This window comes from Peromyscus californicus, unplaced genomic scaffold (genome assembly GCF_007827085.1).
Source record: "Peromyscus californicus insignis strain IS unplaced genomic scaffold, ASM782708v3 Scaffold_10__1_contigs__length_136768540, whole genome shotgun sequence".
NCBI lineage: Eukaryota > Metazoa > Chordata > Mammalia > Rodentia > Cricetidae > Peromyscus > Peromyscus californicus.
This window is the reverse complement of record NW_026294391.1, coordinates 4,612,738-4,630,081: the sequence shown is the minus strand read 5'-3', so window position 1 is coordinate 4,630,081 and position 17,344 is coordinate 4,612,738. Positions and strand designations below refer to the sequence as shown.

General features: G+C 39.5%; 1 protein-coding gene across 3 annotated transcripts in view; it reads right to left on the bottom strand.

Moving 5' to 3' along the window:
* The window catches only part of Efhc2 (EF-hand domain containing 2), a 268,118-nt gene that overhangs the window by 98,955 nt on the left and 151,819 nt on the right, over positions 1-17,344 (bottom strand). For all 3 annotated transcript variants that reach the window (XM_052736180.1, XM_052736023.1, XM_052736093.1), the window contains one exon: positions 8,439-8,589. In XM_052736180.1, the coding sequence (XP_052592140.1) occupies positions 8,439-8,589 (151 nt within the window). The remainder of the gene's footprint in view (positions 1-8,438; positions 8,590-17,344) is intronic.

Here is a 17,344-nt window from a genome sequence, read left to right as displayed (position 1 = left end):
GACCTGCCTTAAATTTTGCTCATAACACTAAATTCAGCTTTGTAGAATTCACCTTTCAGAATTAAATGTCTGATATTTATTCCAATCACTCTTGTAAGTATATCTACTTTATTTCAGTAACATTGCATACCTAGAATGAACAAGATAATATTTAAGTGAATGAATATAAAAATGGAATTGCTCTTGTCATTGTGTCTACTAAATTTATATCTAGTGATCAGATATGGCAGATCATCATTCCCTTCTCTTGTGTTCACTTTGTTCATCCACTAAAGTGACTATTCTAGTTTTACTGTTATTTTTCTAAAATATCGCCTTTGGAGTATGAATTTTACAAGAATAACTTTTTCATATACTGATAATCTGACACATACCTAGCAATGAATGAACAAAATGTTAAATATCCTACATCTTTGAATAGAATGTGAAATAACCTAATAACCATATGCAAGTCTCCATTAACCACTTCATCAATACAAAAATACAGCCTAGTAAATTCTGTAACATTCTCTTGCATTGCTACCTTTGTGCCTAATTTTCATCACCCATTCTATGATCTATTCCCAAATACCTCCCAGTTTCTTGTCCTACCACTTTCCGACATTTTAATTTCATGTTATCCCTCTAGGCTGTGCTCTCTTTCTCTTCCACCTTTAACTGAGGAAACTTTTTTTTTTTTTTGGTTTTTCGAGACAGGGTTTCTCTGTGTAGCTTTGCGCCTTTCCTGGAACTCGCTTTGGAGACCAGGCTGGCCTCGAACTCACAGAGATCCACCTGGCTCTGCCTCCCGAGTGCTGGGATTAAAGGCGTGCGCCACCACCGCCCGGCTAACTGAGGAAACTTTTAAAGCACCACTCAGGTTCTAAGTTCCTAAGTGGCTCCTGGCTTTCCCACTGCTGATCCCTCAAGCATTTGGTACCACTGATGATACCTGCATTATGTTACAAGTATTATTTACTACCTCCCACTCTTCCTTCCTTCATCTCTCATTGCTTCCACAATATTTATTGAATAGTCACTATGCAATAAACACATCTTTATTTGCCTCTGCTCATAAATTCTTTCTCAAAATTTTTTATTTGTGTGTGTGCTGTATGCATGCACATACACCTGTGCATACATGCTAGTGTGTGTGTGTGTGTGTGTGTGTGTGTGTGTGTGTGTGTGTGTGTGTGTGTAGGCCAGAGGTCAATATCAGATACCTTATTTTTTATTTTATTTAAGAATTTTTTTATACTATGTAAAAATTCATTTTACATACTGTGGGGGCCTACAGAGGCTCCCTAGTAAGGCCTTACTAAAGGTCAGAAAGTCTGAGTTTGCTTTGCTCAGCAGGACTGCATAATAGGATGATTTGACCAAAGGCATGGTTACCAGATGTTTTGAAGGGTCTATACTTGTTGGTACTTTATACCTCGACCTTGAAAGGGGGAGGTCTTTTGTCCCTCCCCTTGCTGATGTATAAAAAGCCCATATTAATAAAATCAAGGCTGCTGGATATTGACCCAGGGCCCTCCCGAAGCTATCCTATGTCTCTATTTTTTTTCTTCATCTACATCTATATTTCTTTCTATTATTTCTCAATTCCTCACTCCCCCCTTCAAAGGACCCTTCAATAGGTCAGGGCTGAACCCCAACACTGAACCTCCCACTCATCCCTCCTCCCGCTCCCCCCAGCCTTCCCCCCACCCTCAGTATACCCTCCTCCAAAAGGGTAAGGCCTCCCATAGGGTCTTAGCAAAGCCTAGTGCACTCAGTTGAAGCAGAATCAAGCCCCTCCCCCCCTGCATCAAGGCTGAACAAGACGTAGTATCAAATATCTTTGTCCATTGCTTTCTAATTTTTTTTTTAAGAACATGTCTCTCACTGAACCTGGAACTCACTGAACTAGTAAGAAAAGCTGGCTAGCAAGGTCCAGCGATCTCTTTGTCTCTGCTTTCCCAGTGCTAGGATTACAGATGTGCACCACCATGGCTGGCTTGATGGGGAATTACATGGATTGATGGGGAATTCTTACTCACATCTTTATGCTGCTGTAGCAAGCACTTTACTGCCTGTGCCATCTCCTCAGCCCCTACACTTTTAAATTCTATGTTGTTCCATTCATTTATAATTCCTGCCCAAATGTTTACCCTCCTAGGATACCAGATTTAGCAAAATGAAATACAGAATGCCCAATTAAATCTGAATTATGGAAAAACAATTATAGTATATTCCATGCAGTATTTGGGATGTGGTTATACTAAAAATTTCATTCCTTACCTGAAATTCAAAACTGCTCAGCTCACATTTTATCTGGCAACCCCACTGCTGCCCACCTCTACTTTATGGGATAAAATACTTAGATATAGAATTGCCTGATACAAATGCATAGCATACAAATGAGGAATTTAGTTTGTAAACACATTTGTTTCATTCAAGTAAATTACTATTTTTAAAAAGTATAAGAAATACTACTCAGTTGAAGAACCAAAAGAAGCTACTAATATAGATCACTGTTCTTAACCAAGGCTATACTAACAACCACATAAAATCCAGTTCTCAACTGCAGGTCTGCAGTATCAAAACTTACGAGTCCCTAACTGAGACTGACTGGTCTGGAACATGCCAGAAATCATGCTATGTTTCTAATCATTATCTTTTTCTTTAACATAGATTAGTTTGGACATGATGGTACTGGACTGACAATTATTCTATTGGATGAGTAGGGTTAAGCTTCTGAGTTTACCTGACATTCCTGGCCTGATGTATAATTGTTTTAGCTACATTCCAGCACAAAGGTAACAAATTCTATAAATATAATATTATATAACCTCAAAGAGGGCTATGCCTTGACAAGAAATTCAAGCAAGTCTTAAACTGTGACAATCACTTATTTGACTCATAACATACACAAATTTCTTTGTCAACAAGAACTAATATATTACAACACACTATTCTGAATAGAAGCTGCAGGTAAACTGTATGCATATTTTTGAACCACCCTAATAGATACCTCTTTTTGTTTCTAGAGACAACTAAAATGGTATGTATTTGGGAATTACAATTTATCCGGCTGCACTGATTACTTAACTGTAAGGTCCACATGGAATAAGTGCATCTGGCCTCTCAGTTAATTGGAAAAATATCAAAACCATGTAGAGCAAACAGGAACACAATCAGTACATAACACCTAACCTTGACCCCAAGCCTCTTCTTACTCAGGACTTGCAGATGCATGAGAGGCAGGAGCAGGCAACTCAAGACACAATGACTACCTGCTCTAAGCCATTAGCTCATAAGCCATTAGCTCATCAAGTCTACTTTCTTTTCCTAGATTACTTAAGAAAGCCTGAAGAAGGCATTTAAATGAGTTTTCAAATTATTCACTGCCTAAGTAGACCTTCTTCAATGATAATCATATTAAATATTTCAAGAGAAATAGGTCTCTCTGTAAATAGAACCTGATGGCAGAGTGGCTATTTGTGCTTGCTTTTGACAGGATTTGTTACGGCCCACCAGGTTTCTCCACTCTGTTGACAAACTCAATATCATTATACAGTGTGATTACTGTGTACGCTGTCCACAACCTCTGAGCTGCATCTTCACCAACAAAATGTCATAATAAGCCAACCAGAAGTACTGATTTTTTTCAGAGACATTTAAAATAGTCTTTTGCTCAGGGTTCTTTCCCCCAAATCTTTATGAATAAGATTCCTTCCTCCTCACATAAAAATAATTTTCAAGTAAATCATTATGACTTGCCATGAGAATCTGCTTTTGTGAGCTTTGAAATTAAGAAAAATATAGTTTTCTAAAATTCCTGTAGAGGTTGCATTTGACAGTTGTTGGATAGTTTCATGAAATAAAAACATACTAGATAAGGGCCACTAAACTTCAAGAATGTAAGTTTTCATCTAAAACCTTAATAAAGAACAGGGTGGGGAGAAGGCTCAGTAGGTAAAAATCTTGTCATGAAAGCTTGAGGACCCAAGTTCCAATCCTTAACAACCACATTCAAAACAAAACAAAAGAAAACTGGGCATGGTAGCACATGTCTAGATCCCAGAGCTATAGCGGTGATGACAGAAAGATCCCTGAGGCTTGCTGGCCAGCTAGCCTAGATGAATCAGTGAGCTCCAGGTTCAATTAGAGAACCTGTGTCAAAAAGTAAGGTGGCCAGGCATGGTGTCATACATCTTTAATCCCAAGATTCAGGAGGCAGAGGCAAGGGGGATCTCCATGAGTTCAAGACTACCCTGGTCTACATATCAACTTCTGGGCCATACCCACAGATACATAGTTAGACTATGTTTCAAAAAAGATAATAAAAAATGAGGAAAACATTGAAAGAAGCACCTGAAGTTCATCTGTGGCCTCCTCCACAAACAAATATGCCTGTACACATGCACAAGTAATAATAAAATCAAACAATCCAAGCAAATAATGCAAGTTTGGGGTATATTGTAACGTCGAGTCCCCCATTTGTGCAAGTGTGTCACAGTAGGAAAGGTAATCCAAAAGTAAACAAAGCTTGGTTAGGGAACACCAGAGCAAAATATGTAAGGAAAGGCCTGGAAGAAAGAATATTTTAGGAGCCAAAGACAGTTCAGCAGTTAAAAGCACTTCATGCTATTGCAGAGGACACAAATTCATTTCCCAGCTCCCACATGGCAACTCACAACTATCTGTAACTCCAATATTCCAATTCCAGGGGATTCAATGCTTTCTTTGGGCTACACAGCCTCTAGACTTACATGTAGTACACATATATACATGCAGGCAAACACTAATGCAAATAAAAATAAATCTTTAGAAAGTATTTTTTGCTAGAACAATAACTGTCCATGTACCTAATACTAACACATGGTCACAAAAATAAAATGTTGTAATTTTCTCTTTATGTTCAATATTTCAAACATTTCTAATTTACATTTGCTGATTATTTTGTTGTTATTATTGGGTTTTTGTTTGTTTATTTGAGACAAGGTCTCTCTATAGAGTCTTGGTTGTCCTGAAGCTAACTACATAGACCAGGCTAGCCTTGAACTCTGTCTGGCCTGCTTCTGTCTTGTGAGTGCTAGAATTAAAGGTGTGCACCACTACACCTGGCCTTGCCAATTTTTAAATACTTTTTTACATTTGAAAAAATGATCCCCAGTAGTCTAAAACTGCTTGTCCCTTCACAAAATAAAATGTCCCATTTTTACCCTTGAAGCCTGTGAAACCTTCTTTAAATTTTATTTATTTATTTTTGGATTTTTCGAGACAGGGTTTCTCTGTGTAGCCCTGGCTGTCCTGGAACTCACTCTGTAGGCCAGGCTGGCCTCAAACTCACAGAGATCTGCCTGCCTCTGCCTCCCAAGTGCTGGGATTAAAGGCATGTGCCACCACTGCCTGACCCTTTTTTATTTTTAATGTATCTTTGTATTTCTTAAAATAATTACTGTACAATCATTAATATTGGCCATAGAATAGATAGTGTAGGAGCTGAGATGCAGAGTAATGGGGCTGCTCACTCTCAGAATAAAAGGAAATGGGCTGATTCTGGTTATAATCTGGGTGCCTGATTCCCAATCCAGGTTTCTAGTCTTGGTTTTATTTTTCCCTACAAGGTTCTAACTGCCTGGTGAGTATCATCATGTAGATGTCACAACAGTTCTTTGAAGGTGTAATGCCTCCCAACACACCACAGCAACAAACTTCATGTTCTGTCCTCCATTCTTGGGCTTTACAAAGATAGGTATTCACCAACTACTTCTTGGCAGTCAGTGCTGATTTTTTTCAAGCCTGCATACACCCCAATTTCCTTTTTAAATCACTATGGAGGAATTAATTAGGCCTAAATAAGTAGTTAGTAAGCAAAAATCTTATTCAACATGGGAAGAAGTCATAAGACATAACAATAAGAAAGTAGTAAGTAGGAAATGTATGTGTTAAATATAGAAAGGAAGGGTGGAAAGACTAAAACAATGAACTTTCAGTAAATATTAAATATATATGAGGCACCTGGGCTCTAAATATTCATGTATACTAAATATACAAGTCACTAAATATTCATGAGTACTCAATATTCATGAGACCTTAATTTGGCCACTCATTCATTGGTGACACCCATTTTGGCCCCAAGTGCACTCTGCCCAAGAAACACAAAACCTATTACTATTCAGTAGGACTACTGGCAAACTCATGCTGTGGCCAAACATACACATCCTCATATTGATCCATCTGAGTAAGTGTGAACCTTTGGCCCAAAGCTCCTCCTGTCTGTAATTCTCCTTCTTTAACCTTCAATATTGGTCTGTAAACCACACTACTTGCTAGCAAGGCTCATAGAGTGGAGGTGTGGGGGTACTGTGTGCCCCAGGGCTCAGACAGAGTACACTTTTCTTCAATTTACACTTGGTTCAAAGTGTCTTTCCCCCTGCTACTCACTGCATTTTTCCCCAATGTCAGTATGTTTGGTTAGTTGGTTTGATTTTGCAGTGTGGTAGATGGAACCCAGGGCCTTGCATGTGCTGGGCTACATTCCCAGCCCTCAAAATGCATTTTAAATTATTTTAATGTATTATGTGATTCACTCATTTTAATTTGGCCCATGATCCTTTTCTTTGTTGGTCTATGGGAGAGTCTGTCTACATACTTCTTGGAGGCCAGCACTACTTCAAGGTACTATCTAAGCTGCCACATAAAGAACAGCTAATGAGTGAAATGGAAATTATAGACAGGGAGTCCATGGTAAACCACTGTCCCATTACCATAATCAAACAATGAGAACAGCATTAAGTTTGAGTAACAGCAAAGAGAAAAGACATGGATGTGTGTTTTGCTGAAAATCAAGAACAGGATACTAGGTTAAGTATGAGGAAATGGGGAAAGGAAAAATGATAGAGATTGTAGTCAGAGAGGGAAGTTTCAAAGTCTGAAATATTGCAGGTGGCAATACTCCAAAAACAACTCTCTCTCTTCTCTCTCTCTCTCTCTCTCTCTCTCTCTCTCTCTCTCTCTCTCTCTCTCTCTCTCTCACTCTCCCCCTCCCTCCCTCCCTGCCTCCCTCCCTCCCTCCCTCTCATAGTCAAAAATCATGGCTCTTTGGAGAATAAGAGACACTAGGAAGTCACCAAGACCAAACACTCAACTCCCCTTCTATATTCCTACTGTGCTCTTAGTGAAAAGCAACATCTAAATAATGCATTCACTTAGATATCAAAGACATTTATCAAGAACACTTGAGTCTTCCTATTACAAACATCCCTTTATACTGTTCTGTCTTACACTTGAAAAATTGTCGGTCCTGTCCCTGTCCTGCTTGCTACCCCTTGACAGCATCTTCATTCCAGAGAAAGAACCATAGCACTAAAAGAAATATCACCTCCTTTGATCTCTAATATCAGCTTCTCTGTGGCCACAGGGTTAACTCTCATCTACAACAGAAGTAGGATACAGATAAAGACTACAGGCATGCATAGAGTGAAGGAACAGGGCTCTGTTGAGATACCATAGTAGTTAATCTTGTCCATTTGATTGGACTCAGAAATACCAGGAAACTAGAAAAACATATCATGGTTATATCTGTGAGGGCATTTCCAGAATTATTAGATTAGGACAGTTCTGACCTAATAAATAGGATAAATGAGACTATAATGAAGGAATTAACCCATTAATGGATTCAAAACTTGAGTAGATCATTTTGGAGGTTGTAGAACTGTAGCAAGTGGGGTCTAATTGAAGGAAGTAGGTCATGGGCACATCATTGGCAGTCTTAGCTTTTCCTGGCCTCTGCTAGTTTTATACTCTGCTGGCTGATTATCATAATGTCAGTTGCTCCACTATGCTCCCTGCTCCCTGCCCCTCAATGCTGAGCTAAAACAATGAGCAATTCTGGTACATCCTCCCTTAAGTTGTTTCTATCAGAAATTGTTCACAGCAATGCTAAAACTAACTACCACAGTTAAACAAATATCAAGGTCATGATAATTACCATAAATAGTGTTAGTAATCTATAGATAAGGAGAGTCAGGATGACACAAATGGTAGGCAGCAAATTCAAGAATGAAGAAACAATAGCACCCTGAAATTTACAGGGAAGAAACACTTTCTTTCTTCCCAAGAAAGGAGAAGTAAGAGCATCCTGGATGATGTAATGAAGTGATGAAATAATGCCAAAGAAACCAAAAGGTTTGATGACATGTTCACAGACACACAGGAGTTTGCTATATTAGCATACTACAGGCAGAGGAGAAAAATGGCCTATGTTGAGTTATAAGTAAGTTATAGGTAAGAGAAATATGATACATTATTATCAAGAACTACAGGTTAACATCATGTTTATATTCATTACTGTGTATAACTGAGATGCCCAAGTATTAGCATTGGGGCCTTTCAAAAAGCTAAAGACAAACAATATATAAGGCATGAATTAGAAGCAAAAGAATCATAATGCTGTTTTAAATAGATACCTTGAGGCAGTCCGCTATTTATCATTTCTGGTTCATTTACTTGAATGGTGTCATCTTCAGGGTAGAAATAGATTTTATAGTATCTTATTCTATACTTTTCTTGCCTTTTATCAGGCACTTCATCTTCCACATAGGCATCAAAAGATAATACCTGTTGAAATCATAATTAGAAACTGTGAAAAAGAATCAGCAAACTTAAAATCAATATAACTATGCCCTGTATAATCTTCGTTTAAAAAAAAAAGGTGATTTTTCCTAAGACACTCTATGCATCAGCTAAGAGAACAGATATACAATCTAGGTAATAGTATATAAAGATAATTTGACTTTCACCACCCTCTGGTTACAACAGAGAAACTATATTAAAGTAATAAGCCCATCTTTCTGATCTACAATAAGTAAACATTTGCCAATCTTTAGAATCTCAAAATAGGATTCAAAATGTGTGTCAGAGGCATGAAATACTTTTTCTTTCATGACAACAAAATCTATTTATTTTTCCCATTAAAAATAGCACAAAGCTACCTTAGTTCTGGGATGAAATTATCCTCTTAGTCTTACTGATGGCTTGCCTTGATATAGCTCAAAAAAGGCAGACCTGGGGCAGGTGGTGGTGGCGCACACCTTTAATCCCAGGACCCAGGAGGCAGAGCCAGGCAGATCTCTGTGAGTTCAAGGCCACTGTGGTCTACAGAGTGAGATCCAGGTCAGGCACCAAAACTACACAGAGAAACCTTGTCTTGAAAAACCAAAAAGAACAAAAAAGAAAGAAAAAAGAAGAAGAAAGGCATATCTGGAAGCTTTCTAAAAGCATGCATACTCCACCTACTATTTCTCCAGGAAGCAAAATAATCTAGCTCCAACATGGCAATGTGCATGGAGAATGGAATGGATTCTAAAGTAGTTAGGGTAAAGATAGTAAAAAAAAAAAAAATTGAGGGGAAGAGGAAGGCTGAGTCAGGAGATGCCAGTATGCCATCCAAGGAACAGTATGTAATGGTACACAGCCTGCCATTATTCCTGGGAATGATACTTAAAGTAACATATTAAAGAAAAAAAGACTTCAGAGAATCCAGTGTTCTTATCCATCTGAATTTTCAAGTGAAGATGAAAGGGGTCTGATCAGAGAAACTTGATCCTGCCCTGGACATCCCAGTTGGATAAGAGATGAGTGCCTGGGCTCAGCATAGATCCCATCCTTGGGCACTAGTCACTCCAGGGAAGACCTGCCCAACTTGGCCCCAGGTTCTGGCCATCTGGCAGGATCCCCTCCACCCCCACCAGGAAGGCTCCCCTTCTCCAAGACCCCCGGTAGACCCTGCAATCTCCACACCCTGCCCCCACGCCCATCCGCCCGAGACCCCAGCCACTTCCTGAGACTTAGAGACTGGCCCCCAGCTCCCATCCTGCCCTGGACATCCCAACTGGATAAGAGCTCCCATCCTGCCCCAGAGATCCCATCTGGACAAGAGTTCCCATCCTGCCCCGGAGCTCCCATCTAGACAAGAGAGAGAAGCTTCCTGAATCTGTCAGCTCTGTCTGGACCAAGTGCACTGATAAGACCAAGAACGAATCCACAAGGAGATGGGCAGAGGTCAAGGCAGAAGTATATACAACAAAATGAAGAGCAATACAGCATCACCAGAACCTAGCCCTCCTCCAACATCTAGACCTGAACATCAAAAAATGGAAGAAGCAGAAGAAACCAGCCTTATGAATAACATCATGAAGAAAGTAGAGGCTTATATAGAAGGAATCACAAATGAAATTGAGGAAAAGACAAACAAAAAATGGGAAGAACACTATAAAAAACTAGAGGAAAGGACAAATAAAGCAGAAGAAAACAATAAAGTCCTGGAAGAAAACAAAAAAGCCCTGAAAGAAAATCATGAAAAAGCAATGAAACACATGAAGGAAACAGTCCAAGACCTGAAAAGGGAATTAGAAAAAATGAAGAAGACACAAACAGAGGGAATTCTGGAAATAGAAAATTTGAGTAAACGAACGGGAATTTCAGATGCAAGTATAACCAACAGAATGCAAGAGATGGAAGAGAGGATCTCTGGCATTGAAGATATGGTAGAAGAAATAGATTCATCAAAGAAAACACTAAAGCCACCAAAGTCATGACCCAAAATGTCCAAGAAATTTAAGACACCATGAAAAGACCAAACCGACGAATAATAGGGATAGAGGAAGGAGAAGAATACCAACTCAAAGGCACAGAAAATATATTCAACAAGATCATAGAAGAAAACTTTCCCAACTTAAAGAAAGAAATGCCTATGAAGATACAAGAAGCCTACAGAACACCAAACAGACCAGACCCCTAAAAAAAGTCCCCTCGCCACCTAATAATTAAACAACTAAACATACAGAATAAAGAAAGAATATTAAGAGCAGCAAAGGAAAAAGGCCAAGTGACTTATAAAGGCAAACCCATCAGAATAACACCCGATTTCTCAATGGAGACTTTGAAAGCCAGAAGGACATGGACAGATGTAATGCAGACACTAAGAGACCATGGATGCCAGCCTAGACTAATATAACCAGCAAAACTTTCAATCATCATAGATGGAGTGAACAAGACATTCCAAGACAAAATCAGATTTAAACAATACTTATCCACAAACCCAGCCCTACAGAAAGCACTAGAAGGAAAATTCCAACCTAAGGAAGTCAGATACACCCTCGAAAACACAGGCAATAGATAATGCCACAGCAGTAAACCCCAAAGAAGAGAAGTACACACACACTACCACCAAAAAAGAACAGGAATGAACAATCACTGGCCATTAATATCCCTTAATATCAATGGACTTAATTCACCTATAAAAAGACACAGGCTTACAGAATGGATACGAAAGCAGGACCCATCTTTCTGCTGCATACAAGAAACACACCTCAAATTCAAAGATAGACACTATCTAAGAATAAAAGGCTGGGAAACAACTTTCCAATCAAATGGTCTTAAGAAACAAGCAGGTGTAGTCATCCTAATATCCAGCAAAATAGACTTCAAACTAAAATCAATCAAAAGAGATCAAGAAGGGCATTACATACTCATCACAGGAAAGATCCACCAAGATGAAGTTTCAATTCTGAACATTTATGCCCCAAACACAAGGGCACCCACATATGAAAAAGAAACATTACTAAAGCTTAAACCACATATAAAACCCACATGTTAATAGTGGGAGACTTCAACACCCCACTTTCACCACTGGACAGATCTCCCAAATTGAAACTTAACAGAGAAATAAAGGACTTATCTGATGTTATGACTCAAATGGACTTAATCGATATATACAGAACATTCCATCCTAACAAAAAAGAATATACCTTCTTCTCAGCACCCCATGGAACCTTCTCTAAAATCAACCACATATTTGGCCACAAAGCAAATTTCAACAGATACAAAACAATTGGAATAACCTCCTGGTTTAAAGACCACCATGGTTTAAAGTTAGATTTCAACATCAACAAAAACTACAGAAAACCTACAATCTCATGGCAACTGAATAATGCTCACATGAATCACCAACGGGTTACAGAAGAAATAAAGAAAGAAATTAAAAACTTCCTAGAGATCAACGAAAATGAAGACACCACATACCCAAACTTTTGGGACACTATGAAAGCAGTGCTAAGAGGAAAATTCATAGCACTAAATGCTCACATAAAGAAATTGGAGAAATCTCACACTAGTGACTTAACAGCACACCTGAAAGCTCTAGAACAAGAAGAAGCAAAGTCTCCCAGGAAGAATAGACACCAGGAAACTATCAAAGTGAGAGCTGAAATCAATAAAATAGAAACAAAGAGAACAATACATAAAATTAATGAAACAAAGAGTTGGTTCTTTGAGAAAAGCAACAAGATAGACCAGTCCTTATCCAAACTAACCAAAAGACAGAGAGAGAGCATCCAAATCAACAAAATCAGAAATGAAAAGGGGGACATAACAACAGACATTGAGGAAATCCAGAGAATCATCAGGTCATACTTCAAAAACCGATATTCCACAAAACTGGAAAATCTAAAAGAAATGGATAATTTTCTGGATAGGTACCACATACCTAAGTTAAATCAAGACCAGATAAACTATTTAAATAGTCTAATAACCCCTAAGGAAATAGAAATAGTCATTAAAAGTCTCCCAACCAAAAAAAGCCCAGGACCAGATGGTTTCAGCACAGAATTCTACCAGATCTTCAAAGAAGAGTTAATACCAATACTCTTTGAATTGTTCCACACAATAGAAACAGAAGGAACATTACCAAACTCCTTCTATGAGGCTACAATTACCCTGATTCCTAAACCAAACAAGGATACAACAAAGAAAGAGAACTGCAGACCGATTTCCCTCATGAACATTGATGCAAAAATACTCAATAAGCCAGGCGGTGGTGGCGCACGCCTTTAATCCCAGCACTCGGGAGGCAGAGCCAGGCGGATCTCTGTGAGTTCGAGGCCAGCCTGGACTACCAAGTGAGTTCCAGGAAAGGCGCAAAGCTACACAGAGAAACCCTGTCTCGAAAAACCAAAAAAAAAAAAAAAAATACTCAATAAAATACTGGCAAACAGACTCCAAGAACACATCAAAACAATTATCCACCATGGTCAAGTAGGCTTCATCCCAGGGATGAAGGGTGGTTCAACATACGAAAGTCCGTCAATGTAATACACCATATAAACAAACTCAAAGAAAAAAACACATGAACATCTCACTAGACGCAGAAAAGGCATTTGACAAAATCCAACACCCCTTCATGATAAAGGTCTTGGAGCGATCAGGAATACAGGGAATGTACCTAAACATAATAAAGGCAATTTACAGCAAGCCAACAGCCAACATCAAATTAAATGGAGAGAAACTCAAACGATTCCACTAAAATCAGGAACGAGGCAAGGCTGTCCGCTCTCCCCATACTTATTCAATATAGTACTTGAAGTTCTAGCCAGAGCAATAAGACAACATAAGGAGATTAAGGGGATACAAATTGGAAAGGAAGAAGTCAAGCTTTCCCTATTTGCAGATGACATGATAGTATACTTGAGTGACCCCAAAGATTCAACCAAGGAACTGATATAGCTTATAAACACCTTCAGCAACATAGCAGGATACAAGATCAACTCAAAAAAATCAGTAGCCCTCCTATATACGATTGACAAACAGGCTGAGAAGGAAACCAGAGATACATCATCCTTTACAATAGCCACAAATGATATAAAATACCTTGGGGTAACACTAACCAAGCAAGTGAAGGACCTATATGACAAGAACTTTAAGTCTCTGAAAAAAGAAATTGAAGAAGATGCCAGAAAATGGAAAGATCTCTCATGCTCATGGATAGGCAGGATTAACATAGTAAAAATGGCAATCTTACCAAAAGCAATCTACAGATTCAATGCAATCCCCATCAAAATACCAACACAATTCTTCACAGACCTGGAAAGAATAATACTCAACTTCATATGGAAAAACAAAAAACCCAGGATAGCCAAAAGAATCTTGTACAATAAAACAACCTCTGGAGGTATCACGATCCCTGACCTCAAGCTCTACTATAGAGCTACAGTAATAAAAACAGCTTGGTACTGGCATAAAAACCGACATGTGGACCAATGGAATTGAATTGAAGACCCTGATATTAATCCGCACACCTATGAACATATAATTTTTGACAAAGAAGCCAAAACTGTACAATGGAAAAAAGAAAGCATCTTCAACAAATGGTGCTGGCATAACTGGATATCAATGTGTAGAAGGCTGTAAATAGATCCTTATCTGTCACCGTGCACAAAACTTAAGTCCAAGTGGATCAAAGACCTCAACATAAATCCAGCTACTCTTAACCTGCTAGAAGAGAAAGTAGGAAGCAGTCTTGAATGCATTGGCATAGGAGATCACTTCCTAAATATACCACCAGTAGCACAGACACTGAGAGAAATAATCAATCAATGGGACCTCTTGAAAATGAGAAGCTTTTGTAGAACAAAGGATACAGTCAACAAGTCAAAGCGACAGCCTACAGAATGGGAAAAGGTCTTCACCAACCCCACATCTGACAGAGGACTGATATCCAGAATATATAAGGAACTCAAGAAATTAGACATCAAAATGCCCAACAGTCCAATTAAGAAATGGGCTATAGAACTAAACAGAGAATTCTCAACAGAGGAAACTCAAATGGCTGAAAGACATTTGAGGAATTGCTCAACATCCCTAATCATCAGGGAAATGCAAATCAAAACGACTCTGAGATACCACCTTATACCTGTCAGAATGGCTAAGATCAAAAACACTGAAGACACCTTATGATGGAGAGGATGTGGAGTTAGGGGAACTCTCCTCCACTGCTGGTGGGAATGCAAGCTTGTACAACCACTTTGGAAATCAATATGGTGCTTTCTTAGAAAATTGGGAATCAATTTCCCTCAAGATCCAGCTATACCACTCTTGGGCATATATCTAAGGAATGCTCAATCATACCACAAGGGCACTTGCTCAGCTATGTTCATATCAGCATTGTTTGTAATAGCCAGAACATGGAAACAACCTAGATGCCCTTCAACTGAAGAATGGATAAATAAAATGTGGTACATATACACAATGGACTACTACTCAGCAGAGAAAAACAATGACATCATGAGGTTTGCAGGCAAATGGATGGATCTAGAAAAAAATCATCCTGAGTGAGGTAACCCAGACTCAGAAAGACAAACATGGTATGTATTCACTCATAGGAGGATACTAGATGTAAAACAAAGATGACTAGGCTGCTACTCACAACTCCAGGGAGGCTACCTAGAAAACAGGACCCCAAGAAAGACACAGGGATAGCCCAATGACAGAGAATTGGATGAGATCTACATGAACAACATGGACGTGAGTGGGGGTAATGAAGGGCAAGGGTTAAGGGAAAGAGAGCTTAGGGGAGTGGGAGATCCCAGCTGGATCAAGAACAGAGAGGTAGAACAAGGAATAAAAGACCATGATAAATGAAGACCACATGAGAATAGGAAGAAGCAAAGTGATAGAGAGGCCCACAGAAATCCACAAAGATACCCCCACAATAGACTACTGGCAATGGTTGAGAGACAGCCCGAAATGACCTACTCTGGTGATAGGATCGCCAAACACCCTAACTGTCGTGCTAGAAACTCCATCCAATGACTGAGGGAACTGGATGCAGAGATCCATGGCTGGGCCCCACTTGGAGCTCCAGGAGTCCAGTTAGCGAGAAAGAGGAGGGTTTATATGAGCAAGAATTGTTGATACCAAGGTTGGATAAAGCATAGGGACAAAAAGCCAAACGAATGGAAACACATGAACTATGAACCAATAGCTGAGGAGCCCCCAACTGGATCAGGCCCTCTGAATGGGTGAGACAGTTGATTAGCTTGATCTGTTTGGGAGGCATCCAGGCAGTGGGACTGGGTCCTGTACTCAGTGCATGAGTTAGCTGTTTGAAACCTGGGGCTTATGCAGGGACACTTGGCTCAGCCTTGGAGGAGAGTACTGGACCTGCCTGGACTGAATCTACCAGGTTTAACTCAATCCTCAGGAGAGTCTTTGCCCTGGAGGAGATGGGAATGGCGGGTGGGCTAGGGGGAATGCGGGGGGCGGGGCAGGGAGAACAAGGGAATCCATACTTGATATATAAAATTAAATTAAATTATAAAATAAAATAAAAATAAAATAAAAATAAATTGAATGAAAATGAGGACATGACCACTCCAAGGTCTAGTTGAGGAGACAGTTTTTATTGTAGATATGAGAGAGAGTACGGCCAGAGGCATCTGGAAGAATCCAGAGCAGGGAGAGAAAGTAGTCCGCTAGACATGGCCAGCAGACCAAACTGGGCCATGAGAGGAGAGAGATGGGGGAGAGTGAGAGAACGAGAAGAGAGAGAGGAGAAGAGAATACTACGGGAAACAAGAGGACAAAGAGATCTTGTGGCTGGAATGGTAGAGTTATATAGGAATCAGAAAATGGGGGAAGGGAAGCGAAGCTCAGGCCATGGAGAGGTTAAGGGGAAGAAAAAGGGGGTGAGAAGTTGAAAGGAGCCAGGACTTTAACAAGTATGTGCACAGTAGAGAAAGTCTGAGGCCTGCATGCACTTTGTATGCTATTGGGCACCACAGTTAGCCATTTGCCCTGAGTTTCTTTGGGACCTGACAAAAGTATTCCAGAAAAATTCCTTAACCACTTTTGAAAACCATCTCCCAACAAGAAAAAAAATCCTTTTTCACCACACATTGAAGTACATTCCTCTTCTGGAAAGCCACTTTAATCGTTACTGTTTTGTGCCATGTGGCATGAATTGCATGTGTCTTTAACCTTTGAAATCACTCTAGACAGCATGACTTGCTCATATAGAAGCATATATTTCAAGCGTAAGGTGGGCCAGATTCATTGAAAGCTCCATTTAAATATTCCCTTTGTCTCTTGCATTTAATTGGTTTTTGTTGTTTATGCGGTATAAGTGCACATGTGTGTACAACTGCACATGACTGTGTATTCTCGAGGACAGAGAACTACATCAGATGTCCTGCTTTATCATTCTCTGCCATATTACTTTAAGACAGGGTCTGACACTGAACCTGGAAGTAGGCTGGCAGCAAGAAGCCTCAGTAATTCTCCTGTCTCGCCCCCACGAAGGACTGAGGTAATAGGCACAAGTGTGGCCACACTCAGCTTTTGATGTGGGTGTTGGAGATTCAAAAACTTAGTGTGGCCACACTTGTGTCTGTAACCCCAGTGATACTTTTGAAGTGTGTATTTCTCATAGAAATGAGCTCATTATTCCTGGAATGATTTAACATTATGTTTTCTTTTACTGTTATAGTAAGAGTATAAATATACATATATACATATATATTAATAGTATGTACCTGAG